Raw genomic sequence first — 18,149 nt, 5'->3', positions numbered from 1 at the left:
CACTGACATCGATTCGGATGGAAATTCTCATGTTGGTAATCTGTGCTTGTGTGCATTTCGGGAAAGAGCGATACCACCCTCAGATCGTCCTTGCCACCGTCCTCGGTCGGCTTTATTTTTGGCATTGAACCAAGAAGATCCCTTGCCAAATTTCAATGAGCTCTGCAACGGAGGACCACTCGGTCTACTTGGAGTTGCAGCCGGAAATCAATGGGGGTCGAACGGGTCCACCACGCGGAAACGATGTTCCAGATCCCGCGCGGTGCTTGATCTGATGTCAGATCGCATAAGAGATATAGATCGACCCCGAGGCGATGCACTCACGCCGGAATGAGGGTGTACCCATGAGCGTGCGATCAACAACAAGAAAATATCTGAGTCGAGAATGTCTCGAACATCGATGGTAACGTTCATTTCGTACTCTGTTCTGACTCATGAACACCCGAAACCGAGAAACTCTCAACGCTGTAGAACGACACACTCCTCTCGATCATCGACGCATTCAGTTGTCGTCGAACGTCTCAAACAAACAGTGGTATCGACTGAATGATCGCTCGTGTTCTCGGTGTGAGCGCTGTTTTATTTTTTTGTCGGTATCTACGCCAAACGTCAATCATTTCTTCCGGGTAGATGAACGCAGCTCCGGCTCATGCGCATCTCCCTGACAAGTTTCCAGAATCATAATGATCACCTGACAGTGATTATTATGATAATATTGATGATGATAAAAGAATGATTAGATCAGAAGCGCTCTCCGCAACGGTACTTCTCGTCAGTCAACCACCCACCAATGAACCCGTTCATTTCAACCACTGGATAATAATAATAATTATTATAATAATAATAATTTTCATAAAAATGATAATAATTTTGATAATTATAATAATAATTTTAATAAAAATAATAATAAGCTCGATGATTATAATATTGAATTATAATAATGATTATAATAATCGAATAATATTCTTATCTATAGACGTCACTTCAACGGTTGCAGAAGTAGTTGTGGTAGCAGTACCGGACGCACGATCCCGCTGAGGGCGGCTCTAACTTCTGCGTCTTCTCAAACTCAAATCCACTCTCACGACTCTTCATCCAGCGATCATCATCCTTTCTGTGATCTTCTGCGTGCTCAGACGCTGTCATTCCGGCTCCTAGCATCCGAGTGTTACTCCCAAGAAGTCCAATCCAATCAGCGAACAAACGGGTAATCAGACGCTCCAACAGTCGATCAATCAATCCATCAATCTTTAAACAACCAATCAATCCGATGATCGATCAACTAGACAGTCACTCAGTAAATCACTAGCACACTCACTCACTCGTTCAGTCATTCAGCTCTTCAACCATTCATCCACTCAAGCGATCACACGCTCATTCAAACGATTCATCCATCCATCAGTGAATCGATCAGACAGTCACTCAACCACTCGACCATCACTCACACACCTTGCGACCGCCCAACGAATCGAGTTATTCTTGTTGTTTTTGTCAAAAGCATCCACTTTGGGAGTTTGAAGTAGTGTCGCATTCGCGCAATTTCCCCGCAGCAAACTCCAGGATGGGGGCGGGAGAGGTGAACCATCGAACAGAGAAGGAATGAATGAGCACTGGGACACATGGGGGTACTCATGACTCATAATCGAGCATAAGGTTGGACACGAGGACAGTTGACGCGCGAGTGAGCGAATGACTGAGAGAAGGATTGGATGAATTAAGGCTTTGGTGTTTGAACGAACGAATGAACGGATAAATGGATGAGTGGATGAGAGAAGCGAAATTAGATGGATGGACTTGGAAAACTAACCAATGATCAACCAACCGACCGATCGACAAACCTACCACCAATCAATCCTGTAAGCGACTCTACACCCGGCAGGTTGGCTAGTTCCCCGTGGCGTCAGGCCTGAGGTCTCTCGTTGCTCATCTCTCTCGCTTAGTGAAGCCGCTACAGCCTCTGGAGTGTGTCTAGCGCCGGTCGGCAGTCTGACCAAAGCGCTCGCGCTGTTGTGGCGTAACTAGGCAGTGGTGACTCGGCATCTCCGCGGGGAGCGGCTCAACCCCCCCGTTGAACCGAGTGGAAAACGATATCTGGTGCTCTTGCCAACGCTGACGTGACGGTGTATCCTGGTGAGTTTGGATCTCGTTGTTCGTTCGAATATTCGACCCGTGATAGATCCATCGTTATGCATCCGACTTGAGGAACCCACTTTCCTGAATGTGTCCCGTCGATTGAGAAGTATAGTCGAAACTCGAGAGACGGGAACAGGTTGTGAGTAGTTTGATACATATACGACGAGACTGAGTGAGTGAGCGAGCTTCCGATGAAGATGGCATTGAGAGAGACAGCGCCTCCGATGAGGGGGTTTAGCCGGAGCAGAGTGAATCGACGAATGGTGTTATGGGATCGCTGCTGTTGAGTTGGTGGAGGTTGGCGAAGATGTTGTTGCTGCGGTTGACGATGTAGTAAATTGGGGTTGTAGGTCTTGTTGTAGTTGCTGTATATTAGTTGCTGCTGCTGCTGCTACTTGTTGTAGTTACTGTTGTTGTTGTAGTTGATGATGATGTTGTTGTTGTTGTTGTTGTTGTTGTTGTTGATGTTGTTGTAGCTAAAATGGCGGCCCGCATTTTTCAGTACGTCCGTCCGTTGAGGCGAGGCTCGGAGGCAGGGCGGCCGAGGTGCAGGCTGATCTAGCTGGTGGTGGTGGTGATGTTGCCCCTTATTTTTGTTGTTGTTGCTGCTGCTTGCGTCGTCTTCCGCCTTGTCCTGTCCTACCTCCCGTCTGCCCGCCACAGAGCTGGGGGCGTCTAGTCGATCATCAACTCGAAGTGCACGGAGCCGATCCTCTCTTGTCGGTCGTGGAAAATGTTGGCAGCCCATGCCTTACACTCGATATTGATAAGGACGCCTCGTTCCGGTCTGAGGAACTGGGCGAACACGAATGGCTGCATGTGGCCAGGCACGTTCGTGAATGGGAAGTAGAAGTCGTCCACGTATGGATTCGGATGGAACTGGACAGGTCCCATGTTTTCTTGGTCAGCAGCGTTCTGCAATAATCGAGAAAATTCAATTCGTTAATGTCTAGCAATCCCTGTTCAGAGACCGAGAATTGATTTCTGCCGAGTGGCTCGACAATGCTGTAATGGATAACTCGATATGAGCTACACGGTGCCAGCTGCCGTACTAGCACCGACTCGACGACAGGCCGCTCTGGGACAGCCCGACTTCTGCCGGGATCGAGACAGCGTCGTGGAATGGGACGAAACACTTTTCGTGGGAAAAAGTCATACCGGCTTGAGAACCGGTATTGAGGGAAAATGCATTCATTTATAGCTTATCAGGCAATGTTTCAAAATCCCCGGCCGTACATTCGCTCCCCCACTTTGCGGTGAGACCACGGAGGAGCTCATGGGCCGCCGAGTTGACAAGAGTTGCGCGCCAAGTCCGTTTTCCCGGTCGTCTGGTTCTACAAATCCAACAAGTCGCCAACTTCAAAGCACTCGTTGATGTCGCCGCCATCGACGCCGACGTCGCAATCATCACAGATATCCCAAAGATCGTGTCTTTTCCAGCTCTAGTTGATCCAGAACGACACACACACTTTTGTCAAACAAAAGGCGGATGTCGCTCATATCGTAAAGTGTTGTTGACTGCTCGAGAGGTTCAGCAAACGGCTACCGCAGTATTTGTTGCAGCGCCGCGCCGCCGGTAGCGGCTGAGTGGCCGGTGCAAGCAAGATAAAAATCTGAGACAAAGAAGCGTAAAGCCCGCAGCTGGAACGGCATCAGCTGGACTCATTCACGCACCACGCTCATTCATCGACGACTCTGTCAAACACACGCTCGTACTTTCATCACGTGCAGACACCAGAAGGGAAGCAGATCGGATGTGAGCTCCTTCAGTCGACGGGAGCTTCCAGGGCATCGATGGAACTAGTTCTGCCGTTTGCGTCGAATTCTCGCTCTCCAAGGGAGAATTCGGCCGGAGCTTCATCGAGAATCTCGACTCCAGGGGTCAAACTTCGCGGAACTTCAGATGCACGAGCTGTCTCTTCAAGCACCCGAGAGTATCTCACAAGGCAGCTTTGTATCGCTTGGAGCCCTTCGTGGAGCGCCAAAGCCGCGCCTCCGTCGATATTTATCGAACGCATGGGACGATCGTCAATTTTTGAGTCACAGAAGGTCACCGACTGACCGCTTCCCATTTCATAGAGAAAGTTTCCTCAGTTTGGAGGCATCAGGCAAACTTCCACGAAGCGTTATCAGCAAGAGGAGGCCAATGTCACGAATTCGCAAGATTTCTTGGCGCCAGCTGTGGGATCTCCGTTTCCGGAGCATATCGTATTCATTCTCAGGAGGGGTAGACAAGCGATCCCACAGATTCTTGGCAAGTCCTCACAGGCCCTCTTCGGAGAACCGCGCTCAGTCCGCCCTACCTTAGGTGGCGCTCCGAACGACGCTCGATCGATGGGACTGTATTTTTCTTGAGCGAAAAAGTTTACTGACACCACCTGCGGGGCGAAAGTACGCTGCCAAAACCTGTGAGCGACGCTCGAGTCATGTGTTGACGGGGAGAGAGTCGGACGCACCGTCATCGGTGGTTCGACGGTGGATTCTCTACAGAAAGATACATTCGCTGGGCTCAGCTGAAGACGAAGGTTCGGCCTCCGGATCTCGTCGTCCAGAAGAGAGAACCGAAGCAGGTTTCGCTACGAGTGTCAGTCTACAGCGAGCCACGAGGACAAGGAAAAGGAGGAAAGGAGAGAAACCATGTGAAGCGGAGAGAGAACGGACATTGACCGCCACCACCACCGCAGCCGAAATGCTTTCCTGTTCATCTACAGAAGACTGGGCTGCCGCAGCGAGTCAACGAAAACTCGAGCCAGCAGCAGTACCCGATCGTCGACCACCACCGGCGAGCCGAAGCAGCGACAGCAGAGGACCAGAAAACGTCACAGAACCACGACACAAGAGAGGTGGTGTCGGGAGACGGGACGCGCGAGGGGAAGCCTCGTTCATATCCAAGGCGACGGGACGGAAACATAACAAACGAGAGTCTCATCAGACGATCTGACTTGTACAGTCGAAGTATTGTCGAAAGGCTGGAGTCGAAAGCTGGACACTCCAACACATACACCGCAACCTTGCTGATGAGGTTGTTTCCTCGGTTGAAAATGATAATTTTCCTATGTTTCCATCTTTTAATCCGAAAACAGAACCGTCTGGAGCGAATCCCGCGAGAGGGAGGGAGCCTTGAGAGATTTTATCATAATTTTCCGATCGGTCTTCTATTCTGGAGAGAGGAAATCCAACGGAGAAAAATCGAATTTCTGGATTCTCCAAGGAAGAACTCTCAGGCCAACAGTGGATATCGCAGCTACATCTCTCGCAGGAGCATCTCCGGAACCGCCAGGAGGTAACGCTCACACAACGATTCATGCATTGCAAGTTTGCAAGTTCTCGCATGGCTAGAGGTTTGGGTAGGAATAGCTTGGAGGATCTACAGTTCACTGAGTTTTGGCAGAACGACGGAGCAGTTCGCTCCGGTCGGCCAGATAATAGCTGAGGATCAAAGACGATGTCGACGACGACGACGGACGTCGACTACTCCACCGCCGCGTACATTACAGCGAGACAAGAAAAACGTCTTGCGGCCGACCGCAGGATGAATGGAAAGCTTTGCCATCCGTTCCTGCCGAAGAAAGGGGAAGCAAGCAGAAATTCCATCAACTCACAACGGCTGAACGGAAACTCGATAGAATCTGTGATCGTCATGTACCCTTGCCGCTTGACTGGCAAGCTTACCAGCCAGCAAGCGGCCATTCTCTCGATCGGTCGGTTGGTCAGTAGACCGATCCGGAGGCCGAGAGGCGCACATGTAGGCGAGCCACTAACTCCGTTCAGTCACTCGAAGGCGAGATCCGACGTTCCTTCGGCGAATCCCTATGAGCACATTCTCGCGGACGAGAAGGAGTCCTATGATGGATGGGTAGGAAGACACTCACCTCACCCTCGCAAGAGAGGTAGACGCGGTTGCCATCGTAATTGCTTTTCAGATTATCGGGGAAGTTTGGAGGGAAGTTGTTGTTCTGGTAGGGGGTCGGTTTCCATCCGTAGATTTTGTTGATTTTTAGAGCCACACAGGGGGTGCCATACTTGTATCTGGAAAAGAGTCCCACATGGTCGGTCATCGTCCTCTGAGCAACAAGCACGTCTGCGCTCGCCATTCACCGATACAGCTCGTTAAAGAGAAGGAAGGCTCCTAGATAATTACCCGAACTCTTCCTGGCTAGAGCAGTTGGAGTTAGTCTTGTACAAGAGGTCGATATTATATATGCAAGTTTTGCCCGGAGGTGCGGGCATTCCTGAGGAGCAGGTAACTAAGTTTTCGCCGTTGCGTCCGACTTCACGATAACTCGCGATAAATTTCTGAAGATCGTCAACCCAAACTTTGTAGGATTCAGAACTCGCTCCGCTGGCCTGCGGATAGAAGAAATTCGTTAGCGACGCCCCGGATCTAATCGACTCCATGCTACGCGTATGCCTAGTACTTGATTTAAACAAAACGCGAGATGCGGCAGACGTTCCCATCGCTCCTGTCGCCCGTGGCGGCCCGGGCACAAGCGAATCGGGTTGGAGTTTCCTTCTATTGCTAAACAAGTTCTTTCCCCCTCCAAGGTCTCGGGACGGTTGATACGATGTTTGCGTGTGACGAGTTGTGAATGGTTCTACAGCTACGGACAGGCTCTCGGCTAGTCTGCACCGGGGAATCATGTAGATACATCTCAGCGTATGGAGCCAGCGATTATTGGCCTGACTTGGCTTCCGAGCAGCTATACTCGCTCAGGAGTAGGGATAGCTGTGGCTGGCAGCGACCGTCAGAGCGGCAGCGCAGGCTGCAGAAGGATCCGTTTTGGCTACGGGCAGTTGAACTCAGTCTCGATAGATCGTCACGGACCGAACAAATGCGTCACGACCCTTTGGAAGGACACAGTGCGGGTACGATTTTCGAGAGGTTCGATATCCAGCCTTGAAGCAAGTGGGTCGACTTGCCTACCTCTTCTCATCCTACGGTCCGTCGCTGCTGCTATCCTGGCCTCTGACGGTCGCAGCTATTTTAACTCGTGACCCTTTCTCTCTATGCGGGCCGAATTCGTAGACACTCTTCTACTGAATACACTTCCACTTCCACACGCAGTATGGATGTCAGATGGGAAAGTAGAATAATAATAGGAGGCGAGCACAGGGATCCAAAGGTTCACAAAACCTCTTGTCCCGACTGCAATCCATAGCCCTGCTCGATTTATCCGATTTATTTTATCGTGACCTCATAGAGGATGAAGTTCCCCGGCATTAGGTGCCCGAATCGAGGGGGGGAGCGGAAGCTGACCCGTTGAGCACTTGTAGAGCACTCCCTGTCCTGGATGGATAGAGCGTAAAAAAAAACTGTTGATGACCACAGATGCCCCGACATACCTTGAAGTAGATGAGCGTCGAGTCAATGTTGGACATCGGAGGACGTGGCCTGAATCCTAATCCCGGTACCGAGCCGATGAGACTAGCATCCAGGGTCCATTTGGGTTGAAAAGCGTCGAGTGTCTGGTAGAATATGACCAACAACACGGTCCAAAAAGCTGCCAGACACGCGAAGAAAACAATATAGAAAACCGTGATCTTAACTGGAAATAGAGAGAAAAGATCGAGTTATTCGATGGCCGTACACTCCCGTACAATTTATTCTGTTGGTCCGTCTGCTTTATCGACAGATTCTGTTGAGCCCTTCCGATGGCGCAAACGACTCGTCACATGATTCAAGCATAGGCACCAGATCCGGGTATTCCAGGCCATTATAGTTGAGTACTTGCAGCGGACACGATTGACGAACATCGTCTATCTGTTATTTCACTCGATATGTCTCTGCCGGGATAACCCGTTCTGAGTGCCATTAGCGAGGCTCTATTAAGTGCTCATTGGATTCACCGTGTCGAGTTGAACTCGGCAGAATCCAGAATCGGCTCCAGAAGAAGTCCACGGCATTCGACAACGGACGCCTTCGAATTCTTTCGATCGACAGCGATGCCGATATTACGACGCGAGAACGAGGAACAACATAAAGGGGATAGATAATCACGCGGTCGAGTTTTCCGGGATGAACGATCAGCATCAAGAATCGTCGATTGTTTTCCTCATCGATATCTCTACTCCTGCATCCGATACGTTCTCGAAACATGAGAGAGTAACCCGGGCTTATTAGAAGCTCCTGCCTCGCAGGGCCCGTTGGATTCGGTCTTGGATCAGAAGTGGCTCCTCTAATTTGAGATTCGATATTTTGCAGTTCAGAGTTCAATGCTGACAAAGGAGAGTATGCCTCCGGATTCAAGACGGTACACATTGCTCTCAGAGACGATGAGACGCACTCCGGATCATCCTCGCAGAACGGCCAAGCGAGTTCAGGATTCTCGTCAAAATGTACGAAGGGTCCGTCGAGGCGCAAACAAATAAATTCTAAGTATATCGATGGAGCCAGACAGTCCGAGTCGGTCGTCGACGTTCGATGGCCCCTGGACAATGAATGCCCTGCAGGGTGTGGCCCGTCCTCACGGAATCACGTGACCGATATGGATTCCGCCGTTAATTAGTTTTGCGTCCAACATATTCATCTCCTCGATAGTGGCGCGCGCCCGCCACAAGGTCAATCCTGACCTGAAGAAGACCGGGCTGATTCGCATCATTGTCTCTCGATCCCCAACTGACTGGCTGACCGTCATTCGAGGAGAGCAAGCGCTCGTCTTCTGGCATCTTATCCGGTCACCGTCGAAGCCACGATGACACACAGATCCCTGGACTCCGACTTCTCAGACGCTTTCGGACAAGAAAAGTTCCGGAAGCGAACGGAAAATTCGGACCCGACGGATTGATGCTATAGTCGTGTGCTTCGCGCTCGATCAAGATCGCCGAGTTCTGCGCATGCGTTCAGCCGTCAACCTTCACGACCCGCTCAAAATAGAGTTCTGATAAAAGGCGAATAATATATTGTATGAAGCACTAGCTGTGTCACGCCGAGATACGTATGCGCCATGCGAACAAGTCCGATGGTGCGCGAGTCTGACTCTCGCTCAAGACTCTGCCCTCGCGCCCGTAATAGCAGCGCTCATAGTTCCTCTGATGACGCTGAACGTTGACTGTGGTCGGCTCATTCGAAAATACATTCATCGACCGAGAGCCTCCCTGCCCGTTTCGGTTGTCATAGCATTTTTACCCCTCACCACGACACACCAACCACATACACACAGATATGGACTCCGAGTCGCCACAGCCAGCGTCGTACATTCGACAGTAGGCCGCTTACCTCCGTGGCCGCCGCTATGGCAGGCTAGGCTACGGAGCCTCCAGTCATTCGCACGGCCGGCGCGCCCCTGCTCGCAGCACATCATCAACCTTTGCGGGAAGCCAAATCATGCACGCCCCCGTTTTCCGAAATATTCTCGACGTCATTATCGGCATTACACGCCGTATCGAGCCTCCCGCCGCAGAGCGCGCAAATCCCCTCAGAATTCTTCGCGAGCTGTGTGCGTGGGTCTGCCTCCCCAGGTGCGGCCGCTCCACCTCGAATTTCCGGCCCGACTTCCAGATTGTAGACTTGTATCGACTCCTTCATCGCCTCGTATTTGAGCGCGCACCAGCTTAGATGACGACAGTAACGACGTCGATTCGAATCAAAACGAGAGGAAGAGGAGCAAATCGGCTCAGAGAGACCTGACCGAAACTCTCAAGCATGGCAGCGACGACGATCAACCTCCAGCCGGCCAGCCGGCTCGCTGGCCAGACGGTGTGCCAGCCACCTAGTCGCTTTGCGAGTGGACGCCAGTTGCATCATAGACACCCGACAGCTATTTTTATTATTACCTCCATAAGCATTGGAAGCCGCCGCTCGCAGAGAGCTAAGCCTAAAGTTCGGCTCAATCGACGACGACGGTGACGCCGTTCCAAATAGCCGGGTGGCTACTTCTAGCTGGCTGCTGTGCGGCGGCGGTAGGCCACTACTCGACTTTCAGCTCGCGGCCTAGCTCGGTGTCCGGGCCGGCCATTGGAAGGCCACGCGATGAGCTTTCTATATCTCACTCTCTATCTGTCTCTCTCTCGCACACTCTTTCACTCTCTATGCCTGCCGGCAGCCGGCTCGTTCGCTCGGCAGACAGGCAGTTCGTGGTCTCCGGTAAAAGGTACGCGAAACGAATGAGCCAACCGAGCACCGTCATCGGACTGCGGCCTGAACACACAAAGTTCTCGGCATTCGGAGGCTTGTTGCAGCCAGAGAGCTCTCGGAAAATACTGGCTTGACGCGGTGGCATCAACAGCAGCAACAACAAGAACACAAACGCTCGGGATTCAAACTACGGCACCGCTGTCGGTGCCGTTGGATATAAACATTGTAGCCGGCGCGCAAAAGTCAACACGATACATCTTGAGAGCTACGACCGCCACGAGTAAGCTGGAGCACTTCAAGCTTCTGGGCAAGGAGAAGCGCCGAGCGTGTGACCGTTCATCGGCCACACGAGCCGGGGATATCTGAAGCGAGCCACGATGCGGCATCTAATCTCAAGAGGGAATGTCAGAGGAACAAACATGTACTCAAAATCCGCTCGAGTCATCGAACCGCTATTCTAGGCTCTCAGGATCGGGAGCTCGTGACATTTGGAATCGCGAGCAGATTCCGAAACTTTCGTGAAATCTCGATGACCTTATTGAGTTTTTCTCCTGTCTGACGCGGGTTCTCACAAAGGTCTCGGAGTCTGAGGAGAGCGCGAGGGCGTTTGTTTTCCTTGCCGTCATCACACCTCGGCAAGCATTGGTCGCGACGCTGGCGGCGGCGTTTGTGATAGGGCGATCTGTAGGACTCAAGTGAGCCTGTACATATAACCAGCCCGTACGAGCAGTCGAGAGTTTGTTTGGTTACTCACTTCATCGCTCACTCACTCACTGGCTATGTTGTTCAGAATGGGTGAGATACTTACTTCGAGCGAGTGACAATACCTCGACGGAAGACCGCTAACGCCTCCTGAAAGCGCGCACCGAAAGGAGGACTGGGGAGACCGGTCAGCCTCTCACGATCGGAAGATGCATGACCGCGCGCAATCACCGTCGAGTATATCCTTGTGCTCCGGCCCGCTTGATCGGCCGCCACAGCAAAGAGCCCCGAACACGATTATTCCATTCCGTTACGGACTTTGATTCCAAGTTCCATCCGGACCATGCTCGGTCACCGGTTTGCGTTGGTATGCGCTCATGACAAAAATAGAATTAAAACCCTTCATCTTCCCCTTTTCACTTCCAGCCTGCGAGAGAATATATGCATTCCGCGATCGGGGCTCAAGGTCCGAATCGGAGCGGTATCTAAACTGCGACGAACGGACGGACGATCGGACAGGCTAGTCGACTGTAGCCGTCGAAGAATTGATCGCGCACTCCATTGGACTCGTTCTCGGCACGAAGAGCCTACTGTCCGACAGCTGAGCAAGCTCCGGATGCCGTCGACGGATATCTACCGACAGTGCATAGAGACATTCGTCGCTGAATGAAGCATGGAAAACTTATTGGATATGGAGTCATCGCGAGCTTCCGCCCCGACGAAATCGTAGCGGGAGCAGCAACGATATGCCACCGTCGCTGGCGCTCATTATGTCGAGAACATCGTCGATCGTTGCCATTGATATTAATATTCTTCTTATGTGAACGAAACACTTTGTTCTGGCTGATTCGCTCGCGTTTGTCGGCCCAGCGACGGACTCGGAGCAGCAAGGTGTTTCGGGGACCGTCCGAGTGAGTGGCTGAGTAAGTGACTGCGCGAGCGAATGTCCAGCCCGCCCGTCTGCAGGGCGGCCGGCCGGTGAGCTACTGTATGCGAGGTTCCACGGTTGCCACCTTCCTCGATGAACGGATTGAAAGATTGGAGACATCAAGGCGAACAACGTTTGACTGACGTCGGAGCCAGTCGTCATACTGTAAGCCAAAGACAGGAAGAGCTCGATGGCTTGGTCTTGATTGGACCAATCGAGCAGGCTACCAATAGTGGCTACCGACGATACCCAACGACCAACGGAGCGACCGAGCGGGCTAGCGGGCGGGCAGGCTTGCAGGCAGGCAGCCGACACCACCACCACTGAGATCGCCGCCGCCGCGCTAGTCAAGCAACTATACACCCAAACAAGCAAGCGACTCGGCCGGCGGCGTCCTGCATCAGAAAAGGTTGGCAATGCTCGCGTCGAGAGCGCCAAGTCGGCTCTCGGTGCTTCGGTCACTTGCAGTCGTCGGCTCGGCAATCAACCTTTCGGCCGAGCCGCCATCTCGCATTCCAAGGCGTTCATCTTCAGATTTTCTTAGTCTGAGAGTCAAAAGAAATCATCCGGCTGTATGTAGGAAGCGTCCCGAGCTACGGGAAGCTGCATACGAGACCAGAATCTTATTTTCCTTCCGCTCGGGAATTTCGCGACTCTCCTCAAATAGATCCCGGTGAATCAGACGACGGAGCTGCGGCACCTCCACCACCTCCTGATGAGAGTTTCAAGGACGGCGGGAGCGATGAAATGCTTTTTTCTCCTCCCGTGTTCAGTGCCTCGAAAAGTATGCTGACGTAGAGATCTGACATGAGGTGGAAAGCCCTGGACGGCTAGTCACCAAACTCTTTCGAGTTCTCTTCTCGTATTCGCAAAGTAGCTTCTTAGCTGCTTCTGTGAGACGCGTTCAGAATATATTCGCCGAGGTGACAGATGGATAAATTATGTTGTCTTGGACTTTCATTAAACAGATTATACAATCTGCATAATAACCAACGAAACTGACGGCTGCTTCGAATCCCTTTCTGGAGAGAGGAGAGCCACACCGAGCCGGGGTGAGGAAAAAAATCCCATCGAGATTCAGGATGCCGGTGTTGACGACGACCGACGTTGAGCTGACCCAACATCTTACTGTCAAGTATGACACGCCGAAATGTTAACCGTCATCATTCGGTGCCTGCCGGCTCACTCGTTTCGATGGATCGAGTTGATGATATCCGTGGAGGACGGCGAGCATGGAACCGGCAGCAGTCGCAGTGACAGCGATAGCTTATCGCCAGCGCACGAGACATTCCTAGGTTCACCGTCAACGACGAATGACCGGAGCGAGCAACGAAAAACTGACCGACGAACACATCGGCGACCTCGACCGAGGCGATTCAATTCGGAGATACCGTAATACACATCAGCGGAGGCCAACCGATTCATTACCACGAATCGATCAGAAAGTCGGTAGTCTCGTCAAGGCATAATGAAATCTTGAATGTTTGTTTTCCCGGATTCAATTTTTTTTCTGAAATGTTTTTGTTTCACTCGATAGACCGCGTGATTCCAGTCCGATATCACGAGTAATGCCAAACATCGAGCGTTGGCGATCTATGACTGGATCGCACGTTTCCGACCAGATGGGAAAGAACAGGAGCTTGAGGGAAAAGAACGTCCACGGTTGTAATGTCGAATGATTCCAAAGCACTCCGTGCTCCTCGGGTCAATTTGATAGCCGTCAACGTGATTCAGGTTCCACGCGTCTCGAGCTTTGCGCCCACGACGTTCCTCCGACTGCCCAAGCTCCAATTTTCTAGCTCCCTTCTGAGAACTTCGCCGCATGAACGCCGCTATGGGTTTTCCCGCGAAGGGTCCTTGTCGTGCTCATCCTCCCGAACCGTACGGGATTTCAACCCATGAGAATTTCGTTGAGCTCGGTCTTGATCCTTCGCGGTTATTTCGCTCCCTGGCTTCGTACATGAAAAGGCTCTCTTTTTGGTGGAGCCCAGAACGCGGAAATTACGCTCGGACGAACTTAGAGGGCTTCAATTCGGAAGATCCATCGGGTCAGAAAATCGAGAAAAGAATTTGCGAGGGCATGCAATCAGATGCTTAGTCTCCCGTACAAGGCAATCATCAAAGCCCTATAAGAGTTCAACAGAATCCTTTTGCACGAGCCAGCGGCTCGCAGGCATCTCGTCCTCTAACTCCTTCCTCTCCGGCCCTCGACCGTATCATTTTCGTGTCGCGGTTCCGATTTTCTGTCCTGACAGACTATGGGTCCGGATCGGACTCGGGTCTAGTTCTCTGAGAAGTAATTTATCACGGCTCGCAGAGGGGGGATCAGAACTCCGATGTGACCGTCGGCGGAACCGTTGGCAACATGAAGTTCGGTACAATGACGATTGGAAACGAGAGCGCAAATATCTTGCGAGCCGGGTGCTGCAGGTGATCCTCCGGTCTGATCCAACTACATGAACCTTGTTCGATTATTATCGGTCAGACGAAGCTTGCGAAGCGGAACCTCTCCACGGAACTACCCGACCTGTCGGGCCGGCGTGAAAATCGCCTTCATTCTCGCTGGAGCCGCGGCCTCTTCATCTTCAAAATAGGCTATCACAGACAAACGTGTGGTATCGGATCTGGAGTAGTGGATCGAGGAAGACATGTGATTGCCGTATGGGACCACAGGAGGTCCGAGCGCTTGGCGTAATTGTTGACAGCCTCCGATAAAGGCGGAGTGCACAAGTGAATCGATCCAAGGGAACCCAGATGTCCCTACGGTAACCTTCCGTCGCGATCTTCGCGAAGGGGCTTCTCCCCTGTTTTTCTTCCGATGCGAGAAGCTCCGAGAATTGGATTATTCGGTGCTCGTATGAAAAGCAAAGCTGCCTTGCTCGCGAAAAAAGTTCCGAACTCAGACAAAATTTACGAGTTTTCTCGGAGCTCGCGCGAGACTCGACTCAGAAGTTAGTGACGACTCCGGTAAACGTGACCCCTCCGGGCATGGGAATGACAGCACTGGTATTCTTCGGGGGCGATGAGCGGGACTCGTGATTTAGACATTCCTCGTTCCCTGGTATGAATAAGACAGCGCCGCAATAAGCGCGTTCAGCACCTCATTGAGCCACCTTGATGTTGACCTCACTAATTAAAATATCACTGGTCGCTTCTGGTCATCAGATCACGGGATCGGATCGGGATCTCTCCGCAGTACCTCGAATGCGGGAACTTTCTCGGACCGGAAACGCAATTAAAACCGCTCAGCGATTTGACAGCGCGATTGTTTTTGTTGTCGTTGGCGTCGTAGTTAGGAACGTGAAGGTTTTCGTAGCCTTGGCAACCGTGGGGTCCACACGATTCATTCCCTCGTCGACGAGCGTCAAGCGTGTTTCGGGATCCGAGTGTCCATATCGAAGGCGGGGGCAGACCATGCGATCTTCGCAAACGAGACACGCGGAGTCTATCCGCAGCTTGCACTTCCATAATTTCTTCCGTTTGCATTTTCTCCGGACCTGCGTCCCCGCTCTCGACAATATCTTTTCTATGCCAGACTAGGTCCCCGAATCGGTTGTCAACTTCCCGGGTTCGGACCGCGTCTCCGCTGACATGGGCAGCACTTCGAGAGTGCTTGCCACCCCATCGACCTTGCCGGGTTTTCCTTGTCAATGCATTGCATGCAACGAGTTCGAGCCCAACGCTGGATCATGAGCAGAAAACTCAGCCTACATACTGATTTATGCGCGCACTCACAGCCACGGACAAGTGATATTCAATCAATAAATCCACCGTTTGTATTGCCTCTACGGAGCGCCGCGCGGAATCCTTTTCCCCGTTCCTCCGGCAGGATCTCGCTTAGTCGGCGATTCTTCCTCCACGCGTCGATGACCGCTGAGAAATGGAGGTCTCAGCATCAAAACGCTAGCGGAAGCCTCTGGAGCTTGTAACGGTCACACACACGGTGGGGACCGCTCGAGCGATCGCTCGAAAAAAACTCGAAATGTTCGTGATGCCAATCCACGCATTCATCCCGAAAGTCAAACGTCACGATGCAGCGTATATTGAAGCAACTGGGGCTCGATCAGGCGCAAGTTCCGGCGACTTTCAATGCGGGTGACCTCAATGTTACTATAGCAGCGATCCCCCTCCCCATGCTGACCGAGGGGTCGAGTGCAGATATCGGGCTTTTCCCGCGGAATTCAAGAGAAATTCCCGCTGCTAAAGCTTGCCGACATTTGCACAAAGGTCATTGAGGTCATCGGAACAGACGGGCTGGGCTCCAGACTCCAAAGTGACAAAATGCCCTTAAAGTGACCGTGGACTACAGGGAGCGCCCCGACACGACCGCCCGCCAGGCAAAACATTCGGTACGCGCGTTCCGTTCGGGTTTCGGAAGCGACCGAACATACTCGATGAGCCGTCGACTCGCCACGGCTCGAACGAGCGCGGGGATAATTGCGAGAAACGCTTAGGAGCGGCGAAAATGAGATAGTCCTAGCGCGGGAGCTCCCGCCGTATTCTAGTATGTACGGAGAACTGTACTTACACCACGACGTTCCGGTTCTGCCGAACACTTCACCAGTATCCGGGTTGTAGAGGAATCGGAGAAGTCCTCCGCTTTCGTTGTCCTTGCTGGCCATAGCTAGAGTGTGCTCAGCAGTCAGTCCACTTGTTCTTCTGGTGCTTCTGCTGTTGTTGTTGCTGCTCTGCTTGCTGAGCGAGCGTAGAACCCAACCGACCGACTGCACCAACCAGCAGAAAAGACAAACGTTTGACGACGAGCAAGCAAAAACCGCCTCACAGCCAACCGCGGCAGGCCAAGCTCCTTTCAGCAACGAGCCACGAAACTCTTCGCACTCAGGTCGCTTAATTTCTCGGCTCCCCGTTCGGGTTTCGTCTCGTCGTCTTGTTGGAACCGACCTGTCTCCTGCTGCTGCTGCTGCTGCTGCTCCTTCCGCCTGCCTTGGTCCGCTGCTGCTGCTGCCTTCACCTCGGCTACTCTCACTTTGCTAGCCCGATGGATGAACTACCCAGCGCGCACTGCTCGCACTCCTCTGCTCTTGTGGCTGCCTCTGGGCACAACCAGCAGCCGGCCGATCGATTGAGAAAGGAGGGAGGCCGCCGCCGACTTGGCGGATCTGCAGCGCCTTTGCTTTGCCACCACAAACGTGCCACAGCACGTTGAACCACCAGCGGGCAAATGAACGCCAGCAGGCAGATGAGCGAAACGACAACGACGACAGCGACTACGCTGACGACTGGGTGCTGCTCAGTAGCCGCACAGACAGCTGATACCTTAGCGACGATAGCGCTCAATCGTCTCTTCGGCCAGCGGTAGTAGCACCGTGTCGTCTACACGTTGGAGTATGCGCGCGCGAACTTGGCGATGTTGTTGTTGTTGTTGCAATCATCATCGCGCGGATAGATGGAGAGCGAAACTAGCAGCACCGCCTCGATTTTATTATTGACAACGGGGACGGAGACACAGCGGCGACGACGTCTTCATCGGATTTGAGTTACTGACGTTGTGTTGAGTCGACAGCCGATAGGACACCGCCTTCCACATGAGAAACGCCAACACATGCGCTCAATGGGGTCACCCCGCGTGTTTGGGAGATCCGGGCACGGGAACCCAGGCGATCTGAGGAACTGTGGTAACGACGGTTCCGAGATCCGGCTGATGTCCGCGGAATATCCCCTCGTTCAGTCGATACCCGATTTGGGTAATCATCGAATCGGAGACGATTCAAACAATGCGCCCTGCGCCGGTCCGAGCCGCTCTCGAAACCATGTCACCGCTATTCCAGCTTCTGGCGGTCTTCTACGCCAAAACCGCATTTATTTTCGGGAATACGCAGTCTTGGAAATTTCCTGTCGGCAGCTCCCTAGGGAAGTCGCCTCCAGATCTCTTGTCGATGAGTGAGTTCCATTACGTCTTCATCGGGAAAGTTTATTCGGATGCACGAGATTCGCTCTTTTTACCCGTCTGGTTGAGCGGTGGAGGTCCACCCACGCCGTCGTCGCTGTGAAGTTCCGCGAGAGATCCATGGGATAGGCCGATCATGACGCTGGTCGTCGAATCCTGCGGAAGCTTGCTCTGATCTCTGGATCTCGCTCCCAACGTCCGTGTGGAGCCATACGACCCCGACGAGGACAACGCGCGCGCGTACCGTTCTCTTCCGCCTTGTTTCTGCCCATCCCTCGAGCTCCGCTTCCGTCTCATACTAGCGAGTTCCGGAGGGGCTTATTCCCTCGAACGATTGCTTCGTACCGCACGCTGTGGGATAGTACCTACGAGGCAGTGACAATTTATTCCCGTTATGCGCGAAG

General features: G+C 52.5%; 1 protein-coding gene across 1 annotated transcript; it reads right to left on the bottom strand.

Annotated features, from left to right (window-relative positions):
- Window positions 1–1,915: 1,915 nt before the first annotated feature.
- On the bottom strand, window positions 1,916–16,459 carry LOC100898386 (sodium/potassium-transporting ATPase subunit beta-2). The gene is made up of 5 exons (XM_029111507.1): window positions 16,366–16,459; window positions 7,477–7,679; window positions 6,275–6,480; window positions 6,006–6,162; window positions 1,916–3,048 (listed from the first exon to the last, which is right to left on the bottom strand). The coding sequence occupies exons 1-5, from the start codon at window positions 16,457–16,459 to the stop codon at window positions 2,809–2,811; spliced, it is 900 nt and encodes a 299-aa protein (XP_028967340.1). The 3' UTR covers window positions 1,916–2,808.
- Between the last annotated feature and the right edge of the window lie 1,690 nt (window positions 16,460–18,149).

This window comes from Galendromus occidentalis, unplaced genomic scaffold (genome assembly GCF_000255335.2).
Source record: "Galendromus occidentalis unplaced genomic scaffold, Mocc_1.1 scf7180000075579, whole genome shotgun sequence".
Taxonomy (NCBI): domain Eukaryota; kingdom Metazoa; phylum Arthropoda; class Arachnida; order Mesostigmata; family Phytoseiidae; genus Galendromus; species Galendromus occidentalis.
Note: the sequence above shows the minus strand (reverse complement) of the source record. Positions and strands in the feature narration are given on the sequence as shown.

Excerpts from the sequence above, each read along its gene's own strand:
- LOC100898386 (XM_029111507.1), bottom strand. The coding sequence starts at position 16,459 with ATGGCCAGCAAGGACAACGAAAGCGGAGGACTTCTCCGATTCCTCTAC. Across the intron at positions 7,680-16,365 it reads CAGAACCGGAACGTCGTGGT|TTAAGATCACGGTTTTCTAT; the intron begins GTAAGTACAGTT and ends CTCTATTTCCAG. Across the intron at positions 3,049-6,005 it reads ACCTCTCTTGCGAGGGTGAG|AACGCTGCTGACCAAGAAAA; the intron begins GTGAGTGTCTTC and ends CGATTATTGCAG.